This window comes from Dromiciops gliroides, chromosome 2 (genome assembly GCF_019393635.1).
Source record: "Dromiciops gliroides isolate mDroGli1 chromosome 2, mDroGli1.pri, whole genome shotgun sequence".
Lineage (NCBI taxonomy): Eukaryota > Metazoa > Chordata > Mammalia > Microbiotheria > Microbiotheriidae > Dromiciops > Dromiciops gliroides.
Window position 1 is genome coordinate 431,928,496 of NC_057862.1, and position 12,492 is coordinate 431,940,987.

A 12,492-nucleotide genomic window follows, 5' to 3' on the forward strand; every position below is an offset into this window, starting at 1 on the left:
TGTTTTTTTTGGGGGGGGGGTGGGGGAAATGAAGGTTAAGTGACTTGCCCAGGGTCACACAGCTAGTAAGTGTCAAGTTTCTGAGGCCGGATTTGAACTCAGGTCCTGCTGAATCCAGGGCTGAATCCTAGGTGCCCCAGGCCACCTTTCAGCTGTCTGCATGCTCTTCTGTTCTAGCAAAGGCTGTATGTAAGCTACAATTTTCTCAAGATTAAACTGCTGGCCATAGCTCTTCGGCACTGATGTGAAGGGAAGGCATTTTGGGATTATAGATTATAGATTATAGATTCCCTAACCACCTTATTTTATAGCTCAAAGAAACTGAAGCTCTCTCCACCCCCAAATGTACAGTGATGGGGAATACCATTCCCCATCAATACTATTTACAGTATGTGGAATACCACTTATTATGTTAGACTCAATATCTATTGGTTAGTTTTACTGAATTGTGGTTTTTTTGTCCCCTTTGTTTTAAATTCTTTGTTATAATGGATGGCTACCTAGGATGGAAAGGAGAGAGGAAGATGTACTTGATATTAAAACAGAATATATCAATAAAAAATTTAATCTATTAATTAAAAAAAATAAAATGAAGCTCTGGGGAGTGAACAAATTGCTTATGGTCACACAGGTCAGATGTATCAGATACAGGATTTAAATCCAGGTCCTCTCCTGCTATAGCTCTTTCCACTCTCCAATGTACCATGCTGCTGCTTAGTAGATGGGAGGGTCATAGCATATATGCACAAGCATGTATACATATATATATATATACATATATATATATACACACACATATACACACACACACACAGACGTGGATCCAAATACATATATAACTTTAATACATGTATATATGTATAAACATAGAGTAACAAGGATTAATTTGACCTTCCATTAACCTTATTTTCAAGAAAAATAAAAGGGTGAAAATGATGATGCAAATATATTAATTTCTTCCCTCCCCTCAGAAGGAAAAATCTCAATTGGATATCTTTCTTGTCAAAATGGCAATATTTTTTTCATCTGCAGGGGTTCACATAGAGACTTGTGATTCACATAGGGAATGTGGCAGGGCACTCCATTGTATTTGGTTATGTGGCTCCTAAATCAAATGAAGATTTCATTTGTACTCATATTTTTGGAAAAACCCATTCTTGCCTTTTCAGATCTACCTACCATCAGCCCCAACAAGGGCTGCTTTTGATTCTGAGATCTCAACACCTGCTGACAACAATAATGACAAAGAGAGTAGTCATAGAGTCCCTGATATAGTAACAACTTTTATAGTCAACTCTCAATTATTTGCAGGCAGATTATCCATATAGCAACCTAATGGCATGTAACCTGATTCCCACCCAAGTAGGGTGGGAGAGCCCTGTGTTCCATGCTGTATATAAAGGGAGATGTGATGAAGAGGATGTTGAACATGACACTATGTACTTGTTATAAGGAACACACTGAACTGGTCCCTAACATTCTTGGGAAGAGACAAGTCTAGAGAAGCAGCATGCAAGCAGCAGAAACTAGCTCAACATGCCCCTGGTTTCTAGCTTGCCTCCTCAGACATTATTAGAATGAACCAATTTGGGTAAGAATGGGTCCTCCCTCTTGGCTTGAACTGAGATGTTATCTTACTCCCAGCTGAAGAGCTCATTCATTTTTATGTATTTTCTGGTATATTCTAATCTGTAGAACATCTCCAATTTCTGTTTGCTGTTTTGCTTAGTTAAATGGGTTTACTTGCTTTTTACTATATGTGATAGTCTTTTATGTAAGCAGCATTCAATAGAAAGGAGTTAAGAATTGGTGAAGTAAACTAAGGTTGACCTTTTCCCTTAAAAGTGACTGAAGGTGGGGGCAGCTAGGTGGCACAGTGGATAAAGCACTGGCCCTGGATTCAGGAGGACCTGCTTTCAAATCCAGCCTCAAACACTTGACACTTACTAGCTGTGTGACCCTGGGCAAGTCACTTAAGCCTCTCATTGCCTCCCCCAAAAAAATCACAGCTGCAAAAGAACTGTTGTTTATACCTTTCTCATATCTCTTGCATCCATATTCTTCTCTTTTATCCATATTCTTCTCTTCATCCATATAGCTGCCAACCCAAGATTAAACCCTCATCACCTCTCACTTGAACTATTGCACTAGGCTTCTAATTTGTCTCTCTACTTTAAGTTTCTTGTCACTTCATCTTCCAGAGTGATTTTCCTAAAGCATAGGTGTGACCATATTATTCTCTAACTTAATATACCCCAGCAGCTCCCAATTTTTTCTAGTATGAAATATAAATTCCTCTGTTATATAAAGTCCTTCACCATCTGGTCACCAGCCTACTTTTCTAGCCTATTATACATTTCTCTGCTTCCCACACTGCAGTGTGGCCAAATTGCCTTTTTTCTGTTCTTTACATGTGGCAGTCTACCTTATACATCCAAGCCTTTGTCCTGGTTGCTCCAAGTGCTTCAAATGCATTCCCTCCTCACATCCACCTCTTGGAATCCATAGTATATTTCTTTTTTTTTTTTTTTTTTGCTTTACAGATATCATCCCTTCATATTCAATTCACACCTGTGCCCTCTGTCTAAATATATTGCATTCAGTTGCCTTAGTACTGAGAAAGTTCTTATAAGTTAGAAGTATCTTCCCATGTAGGAATGTAAACAGCATATTTCAAGACTCAGCTCAAATACCACCTTCTATATGATGAAGTCTTTATAAATCTCCTCAGATGCTAGTGTTCTCACCTCCAAAATCATCTCGTATCTATTTTGTATCTGGGGTGTTATCTATATATAAAAATATTGTCTCCCTTGAATAGAATGTAAGTTTTCTCAAGGGAAAGGACTGTTGGAATTCTTGTCTTTGTCTCCTCAACATCCAGCATGGTGTCTGTCACATGAGTAATTAGAAAGGATGGTTGATTGATTGGATCAAAATGTATAAAAGTCCCCCTATAAATGAGGGCAGTGTTTATTAGTTGTTTTTTGTTTTTATTTTTATTTTTTTGCAGGGCAATGAGGGTTAAGTGACTTGCCCAGGGTCACACAGCTCCTAAGTGTCAAGTGTCTGAGGCCAGATTTGAATTCAGGTCCTCCTGAATCCAGAGCCGGTGCTTTATCCATTGTGCCACCTAGCTGCCCCCATTAGTTGATTTTTATAGGTACTACTTGTTCATCTCTCTGGTTTCCATTATTTTTCAGAGGGATATGAAAATGGCAACAACTATTTCAAAGACATCTGCATTGGCTATCTAAGCACTGTGCAACAGAAATCTCTGAGCTTTCTTCAGAAATTGAAGGTATGATTTAGTTTCCTAGGAATTTTTCCACATTTCCTTAGTTAGCTATATGCTAATGTGAGGCTGTAAATGTTATTTTTAAGGTAAAAATCATTTTTATAAATTAAAATTGTGTTTCTGGTTTCTTGCCTCTTTCTAAAGCTTCTCCCTTATTATCTCTGTCCTTGGCCTTTAACGTTCCAAAACATTAAAGCCTTAAGTTATGAGGAAATTAAAATACCTTTTGACCATTTTGACCTTGTGAGGTAAGTAGGAAGCTGTTTTTCTCATGTTTCATGTGAAATGGAAGAAACTTGAAAACAAACAAAAAACTTGGAAACACTGGAAAGCATTATTTAATACATCACAGAATCTCAGGTGATATAATAGAAAGATGTTGGGCTGGAAATCAGGAGGTCTGGGTTTAAATCCTTGCTCTGACAAGTCAACCTCTGAGACTCAGTTTCTTCACTTGTAAAAGGAAGGAGCTGTACTAGATGACTTCTGAGGTTCCTTCCATCTCTAAAATCTATGATACTAGTCTAACACATATCTGAACAGAAATCTCCTCTGCTTGGAAACCTGTAGACAACCCACTGGACTTTGGGACAACTACAAGGAAGTTTTCTTATCTCTCTCTGCTACTTCTACTGATGGTCCTATTTTGCCTTCTGGGCCTGATTAGAACAAGATAAATTCCCCTTCCCTAAGTATTTTTTCAAAGACTTGAAAACAGCTATCCTGTTCCGGCCAAATCTCATGTTCTCCTGGTCTGCAGTCTCCCATTCAGTTCCCCTCTCTGGATACATTTGTTTTTGTTTTGCAGGGCAATTGGGGTTAAGTGACTTGCCCAGGGTCACATGCTAGTAAGTGTAAGTGTCTCAGGTCCTCCTGAATTCAGGGCTGGTGCTCTATCCACTACACCACCTAGCTGCCCCTCTGGATACATTTGTGAGAAATAATGATCAATAACCAATATCATGGGGAGATTCAGCTCTCCCCCCACCACTTTTTTTTTTAACTAATGCTGTGTTTAGTCTTCACCTTTGTTACTGAACAGATTTGGACTTACTGTCCTGCGCCAGACCTCACCCAGGTGGAAGCTAGTGTACTCCTGCTCAGCTTGGGTGGAGCGTACATTTAAAAATTTTGATTACCTTATATAAAGACATTTTTCAAAGCCGATGGATTCCCCGTCCTTCATCTTAATGTAATGCACCTTCAATTATGTTAACCATTTAGATTTAATTGCTATTTAATAGACCACCTCTTGTCCAAAAGGCATAAAAACTTGAAGAAGTAGCCATGTAGTCTCTGAACTACCAGAGGTTAAGGAGCCATTTTTGTCCATCTTTTACCAATTGTGATTGATAAAATTGATTATAATTTATCCAGAATTTTGTCTCTCATAATTATTTTATTCATCATACATTCCAGTTTAATAGGGTAAAAATATCACTGAGAAAATTTGGAAATTGCATTATTTAGGCGTAGATATTGCTGGGAAAGGTTGGGAAATGTAAAGGTAGTTTTTCAAAAGGGAAGAGATGGAATGTAAGAAGCTATACTTTTATTTAAACAGGATGTAGTTATCTTCAAGGGCCAGGGTGGTAGATGAAATGCCTTTCTGGGCAGAGGAACAATTGTTTTATTTCAGTCAATCAATGAACAAGCATTTATTAAGTGACTCCTATATGTTGGGTATTGTGCTTGGATACTGGGTATATAGGTTCCTTCTGGACCAATGAAAGAAAACTTGAGCTGGAAGGCTATTTTCCCCTCTGAAAAGTATCCCTCAATTCCAGATCTGAAAATCTGCAAGACTGGGAAGTTAAAGCAATTGACATCTGCATCCCAGAATCCCCATGGTCTATTGGGTTAGAGTTCAGTAATGTTTCATTAAGAGAGATGTCTCAGGACTGTTGTGCTCTTCTTCCTTATATAGTTGCATCAGATAAAACAGGAGAGGGAGTTAGAAATTCTGAAGCAGAAAGCAGAACTGGAAGCTGAAGAAACTCAGAAATCTTTGGATGAATTGGTCTTTAGGAATCATTTAAAGGTAAGCCCTAGAGTGGGCAAAGCATTCCTGTTCCATACAATCCTTTGTGGAAAGAGACAAAACTCTTGCTTCTGTTTGCATGTCTACTCTCCAGGTTAGTTTTGCTTTAAATCACCTTTTTCAATATGTCTGTGAAATATTTTATAAGCCTGCTTTCATGATATTCAAGACTTATGAGATTCAAACATACTGAAAATATGCAAATGTGCTTTCATTTATTAGTGACTGCAGGTAAGTTCTTGCTTTAAAATAAAGCTTTGGAAATAAAAATAAATGCTTCAGTGGATCTTTGATCTCATCAAAGTAGGTATTCTCTCCAATAATGGATATAGTAACCCACCTGTGTCTTCTCATCTGATATAACTCTTATCTGTCCTTCCATAAGTCCTTCACAGGTGTCTACCCACTCAAAATTCTGCAGCAATTCTCAGAGCTCTCTTGAGGTTGCATGGATGCAAAGGAACATGCAGCTTATCCATTGGTATGCCTCACTCTTTCTACATGAAACAATCCTCACTCTTTAGCACAATATCTTTCCAGCAATACACCTTTCTGATAACATCTGTCAAGGCCACTTTTCCTGTGCAAGTCTTCATTGGTAACATGTAGCCTACTCACACCTTCCATCCACCCTTCCGTTGTTCCTTGAGGGATCCTCAATTTTATTTCTCTTTTAAAAAAAATGTAACATAGTTTTTCATATCTACATATACATGCATATGTGTGTGTGAGAGAGAGGGGGGGGAGGAGGGTTCTTCATCTCTCTACTGAAAGGAGGGAAGTATGCATCACGATCTGTTCTCTGGGAGCAACTTGAGTCACCACATTCCATCTGAGTTCCCTGACTTTGGTGTTTTCATTCATGTTGTTGTATTCATTATATGTACTATTCTATATACTATATATGCACACTATGTGTGTGTGTATATTTATATATTATGTATACTATATATATGTAATATATATACACACACCATGGCTCTTCTTTCTTTGCTTTGCATCGGTTCATACTAACGTTTTCCCATTTCTCTGAATTCCTTATATTTGCCATTTCTTATAGTGCAGTGCTGTTCTGCTATATTCATATGCTCCAGTTGATCCAGCCATTTCCCCATATATAGGCATTCATTTTGTTTTTATTTTTTGTTTCTAAATTCCCCAACTTTAATTCTTCAGAGATTGTGGTATTTCATGACTCACAGTGGTTGAGCAACAACCAAAATAATACTGTTGTTTAAAAGATAGGCCTTTGGTTCATAGAAAAGGCTGGCATCATTAAAAGCACCATATCATTTTCCCCAAAATCAATATAACTTGTATTCCCCTTCCTTTTAAATTCTAGGGCCAGCTTGTTGTCCATTTATGTTTGTCTATTTGTAACCTTCTGTCCCTGCATGGTTTGTCCATCCAAATGAATGTCATAGTCTAGACAATAGGCATTCTCATTATTCTCTTATACTGTGGACATCAGATAAGTGAGACCTAAAATAGACGTGTTCTTTTTTTTCTCTTCTTTTTTTAAATTAGATTTTTTTGTTTTCAAACAAAGCTCTGCCTTTTGTCACTCCCACTTCTCCCCTTGCCCCCATTGAGAAGGCAAGGAGGGAAAAAAGTCCCTGTCCCAAATATGCATAATCAAACAAAACAAATTCTAGCATTGGCCATGTTCAAAATAATGTTTCAGTCTTTACTCTTGAGTTCATCATCTTTCTACTGGGACATGGGCACACTTCATCATGATTCCTCTGGAAAGACAGTTGGTCATTGTATTGATCAGAGTTCCCAGGTCTTTCAAAGATATCTTTATAATATTGTTATTATAGAAATTGTTCTCCTGATTTTGTTCACTTCACTCTATATCATCAGTTCATAAAAGTTTTATCAGGTTTCTCTGAAACTATTCCCCTTATCATTTCATAGAGCACAATAGCATTTCATCACATTTGTATACCATGACTTGTTCATCCATTCTCTAATTGATTGGAATTCCCTCAGTTTCCAGTTTTTCACCACCACAAAAAGAGTTGCCATAAATATGTTGAATTCATCCATACTATGAATACGAGATATGTGTTCTTTTTTTAATTTTTATTTTTTTTATGTTTTTATTTTATTTTTGAGGCAATTGGGGTTAAGTGACTTGCCCAGGGTCACACAACTAGTTAAGTGTCAAGTGTCTGAGGCTGGATTTGAATTCAGGTCCTCCTGAATCCAGGGCCGGTGCTCTATCCACTGCGCCACCTAGCTGCCCCGATATATGTTCTTTTTAAAAAAATAATAAACTTATTTATAGTTTGGGGTTCCAATTTTTATTCCTCTTTCTCTTCCTCCTCTCCCCCCTCCCTGAGATGGGAAACAATCAGATATAGGTTATATATGTATGATTATGTAAGACATTAACATGTTTGTCATTTTGTACAAGCAAACTTGATTAAAAGAAAAAAATGAAAGAAAGTGAAAAATAGCATGCTTCAGGGCAGCTAGGTGGCGCAGTGGATAAAGCACTGGCCTTGGATTCAGGGGGACCTGAGTTCAAATCCAGCCTCAGACACTTGACACTTAACTAGCTGTGTGACCCTGGGCAAGTCACTTAACCCTCATTGCCCTACAAAAACAAACAAAAAAAAACAAACAAAAAAATAGCAAGCTTCAGTCTGTTCCATCAATGTTAGTTCTTTCTTTGGAGGTAGATAGTATATTTCACCAATAGTCCTTTGGGATTGTCTTGGATCATTGTATTGTTGAGAACAATGTCAAGTCATTCACAGTTCTTCATACAACATTGTCATCTCTGTGTACAATTTAAGAGATATGTTCTTGATGGGAAACTGTAGATTAAGTTGGATAATCTAAGATCTGATACAGGTAATTCAAAGAAACATATGTTCAGGAGCACTACATGCAAATACCATTAAGCACTTATTCAGCATCGAATTGGGCATGACACACTAGATTAGAGAAGCACAAAGAATTGGCCCTTTTCCTGTGGGAACTCCTAATGGAAGTCAGCCTTCAGGGTATCTCCAAAGATCAGCCATAAAGACAGCAGAACAGAAACAATCATACTAATCAAGTTGCCCACAACTTGATCAAAAGCTATACAGTTTCCATATCTTCAGAAAGGAATTGTTGGCATTTGATGCAACAAGCAATCATGTTTAAAAACCAAATTTTTCATCTCTGCCTCTTTAGTCTAATGACTATTTGGTTTTTTACCTCCTTTTAATCAGATCTGATTCATTGGTAAACAGAACATTTCAGAACCTACTAATATGAGAGTATTTAAATATGTGTGCGTGTACTAGTTCTTCCTTTTCTCTCTTCCCTGTTTTGCTTCTTATGCCCCTTCAGTATGTATTTTGGTCTGTCCTTCATATTTCCAACCCCAAAATTAGAGGCAGCCACCTGGTACGGTAGACAGAGTGCTGGGCCTAGAGTTAGGAAGACCTGAGTTCAAATGTAGCCTCAGACATTTACAACCTCTGTTTAGCTCCATTTCACCAACTGTAATAAGGGGGTCGTAATAATTCCTTAGCTCTCCCAGGGTTGTTTGGGGAATAGATGGTCCCTGCTCCCAAGAAGCTCATATTCTAATAGAGGAGACAACATGCAAATTATTATGTACACAAAAGACATATGGGAAATGGGTCAAATGGGTAAATAGGAAATAATCTCAGAGGGAAGGCACTAGCCTTGAGGAGGTATAGGTAAGAAACTGGGAAAGACCTCTTGGAGAAGGTAGGATTTCACTTGAGTCTTCAAGAAAGCCAGCAATGCCAAGAGGCAGAGAAAAGGGAGGATAGCTTGCCATGTATTCAGGATACCCAGTGAAATGATATGTGGTTAGAAGAGAGTGTTGGATATGATAGATATCAAGAAGGCCAATGCTGCTGTGGATGGTGGAGAACATGGAGATAGGGAAAGTGTAAGAAGATTGGAAAAATAGGAAGGGGCCAGGTTATGAAGGGCTTTAACAGCCAAACAGGATTCCCTCTTTGGTCCTAGAGGTAATGGGGAACCATTGGAGTTGATGGAGTAGGGGGATGGTGAATTTTAGGAAGATTACTTTGGCACAAGTGCCAGATGCCACCAGGAAGGACTGAAGTGAGACACCTGAGGCAGGAAGAACAACAACCAGAACCAGCTAACTATTGTAATAGCCCAGGCTCCCATGAGGTGATAAGGTCCTTCACCAGGATGGCCATTGTGTGAATGGAGAGAAGGGGGGATGTTCAGGAGATGTCATGAAGGTGGAAATGACAGGACTTGACAACAGGTTGGCTATGTGGGGTGAGTGCAAGTGAGGAGCTGAGTACCACACCAATGTTGTGAACCTGAGATAATAGTTTCAGCGATTTTTTAGTTTAATCCCAAATATCTCCCCTCTGTGCTGCCTTCTCTGCTCCTCATTTTCTTGTTTGTTTTTGTAATTACCTTTATTTCTTATATTTTGCTTCTTGCTCCCAGAAGACTATTTCTTTCTTCTATTTACTTAAAAAAAAAACCTTAATAAATACTAGATAAAACAAACATGTCCATATGCAAAGTAGAACAGAAATATAAATGTACATAAAACCTCTAATCTCTATTACATCTAGCTTGCCCTTCAGGAATATAATAAATTCAACATATAACTGTCAAGGTTGTCTTGCTTTTCTGACTTTCTAGCCTTTGTCCAGAAGGCTTTTTTGTTTTTGTTTTTCTGTTGGGCCTCATGTGCACTAAAGTCCTTGCTTGATTTCTTTACCTAAAACTATCTGTGAGGCAGGAGAGATTTCCAAGCTGCACTTTTCTTTGAGTCTTTGCTTGTAGATACTTTTGAGTCATTCTCACGGAAGTGTTTGTATCTTAAGCTTCCTTGTCAACCACAGTAGTTCTTTACATTGGGATTCTTTTTTTGTTTGCTCATTCTTCCAGCCTTCTTCTTGTCTTTGGACATTGTTAGTGCTGGGCTCTGCATATTTCAGGGTGGGGAGGATTGAACTGAGTTTCTGTCATTTTAGATCCTTTTGCTACTTTCACAGCTTGGTGTGGGGGCCTGTGAGCTTTTAGTGTTCCCAAAGTGGTATGATCCAGGAAGAGGTCTGTTTACTGCCCTCCTGGACTGAGATCTGCAAGTCCCTGACCCAGGTTTGGATCTGTTGGCTTGTATGTGGTTGAGAATTTCAATAGACTGCTGCTGGACTCAGTCATTGTTAACACTTGGAGAGGCTCTGCAGGTTCATAGTGAATGAATCGCTAGTTCCCTTTTTGTCTGAGACTTCTGCTCTGATTAGTCCATTGCAGGCTTGCGCACTAGGCTAAAAGGTAGAAATGAGGCACCACTCTGCTCTTGTGATCAGAACCACATGGCTACCTTTTCAGAATTTGTTTCTTGTTCACTACCTAGCTAGAGCCCATGTTCCTGACCTCTGCTCTGGGTCTGTTACCTGGAACTGGTAGTAAGCAACAAAGCTGCCAGATAGCACCCGTTCCTGCACCCAGTGCTAGTTCAGGGGTGTCCTAGGATCCCTTTCTACCCTGATATTTTTTGCCTTGATGCTCTGCATCAACCCTCTTTCTGTCTCTGGGCACTGGAATGCTCTATGCTATGTATGCCCCAGGCTACTTCCCATCCCCAGTGTCTGCAGATCTCTGTCTCCCTAAGTTATTTTGGGCTGGAAAGTAACTCATTGTGATTTTTTTCTTGACTTTCTCAATCATAATCCAGACTACTATGTTTTCTAGATCATTGTGGAGAAGCTATAGTTGCAAAGTAGGCTTCTTCTCACTCTGCCATCTTGCCTCCAACTCAATATAGTGTGTGTGTGTGTGTGTGTGTGTGTGTGTAAACAGTTTTACATAATAGATTTGTGGTATCACATGTAATCATTTCCTTCTGTCCATTGTATATAGAAATGTTTATGCTTCCTAATAATTTTCTAGTTCATTATATATTTGTATGTATATTTATATATCTATTTGAAATAAATCTCTGGAAAATAGATAACTTTAACTAAAATATAACAAATTTACTAATTGTTGTTTGTTGTAGACAGCAAACAAATGAAACCTCCTTTGGATATATATTTGATGGAAGGCCATGACTCAAATAAAAGTTTAAATCAATCCAATGACCAATCTTGACTTCAGAAGACTGATGATGAGTAGAGATTTGGTGGACTATGGACCCATAATGAGGCATATATAGCCAGATACATGGTCGATATATTGGCTTGTCATGCTTATCAGGACCTTTATTGATAAGAGAGAGTTCTATGAGAATTTTATTGGGAAAATAGCAATGGAAATAATAGTTTTGGGGAAAAATTAGAAAGAAAAAAATGATTAAGTTGAATAAACTGGGATCACCTTAGTTGTAGTCTCAATCTCACTCCCTCCAGACACATTATTTCCATAAGTGCTGTCAAAGGCCTGGGACCAGCTACATGAAGCAACTCATAAAATATCCTTTTCCTGACTGTTGTAAATGCCTATATTTGGAAAGAGTAATGAATTTAGAAAGGCCTAAATCTAAACCCTGCCTCTGACACTTAGCTCTGTGACCCTGGACAACTGGCTTAACCCTTCTGAGCTCTTATTGTTCTCAACTGTAAAAGGGGAATAATAATAACATTTTCATTTCCTTTGTCAAACATTTGTGCTGGGAAAATAACTCATAAATTTTAAAGTGTATCATTATTGCTGTTTTGTTGTTATTATTATTTCAGCAGGCTTTGCATGACAGCCACATCCTTAGAATTGAACTGGACAATAAAGCAGAAAAATGGAAGATGCCGAAGATTCATGGAGCTCCAGAATCCATAGCCTATCTAATTAGGCCGTCACCTATGGGCAGGTATGATGCATGCACAGAGGATTAACTCACCACTTCCAAAGCCAAAGTCAAAGTGATTTGACTGAAGCAATGAAATATCTCATAGCATTGTGTTGGCCTCCACCTTATTCTGCCTGCATGTAGGACTGGCCATAGCCTGTACTATGTGAGATTCAGCTAAGCTGGCCCTTCAGCAGGAGACTCACAGCTGAAGCAGTCCCTCTTCTAGGGCATGAGCCTATTCCTGACTACTTAAGCAGAGGATGTCACTCTCCAAAGCATAAATGGTATGTGCACATCACATGTGTGCTGTGACAGGATTTCATGAAATTACTT

At 38.5% G+C, this 12,492-nt stretch overlaps 1 protein-coding gene across 1 annotated transcript in view; it reads left to right on the top strand.

Annotated features, from left to right (window-relative positions):
- The window catches only part of CCDC187 (coiled-coil domain containing 187), a 91,802-nt gene that overhangs the window by 49,824 nt on the left and 29,486 nt on the right, over positions 1-12,492 (top strand). Inside the window, exons 12-14 of the mRNA XM_043989576.1 lie at positions 3,204-3,301; positions 5,226-5,339; positions 12,050-12,177. Of these exons, the coding sequence (XP_043845511.1) occupies positions 3,204-3,301; positions 5,226-5,339; positions 12,050-12,177 (340 nt within the window). The remainder of the gene's footprint in view (positions 1-3,203; positions 3,302-5,225; positions 5,340-12,049; positions 12,178-12,492) is intronic.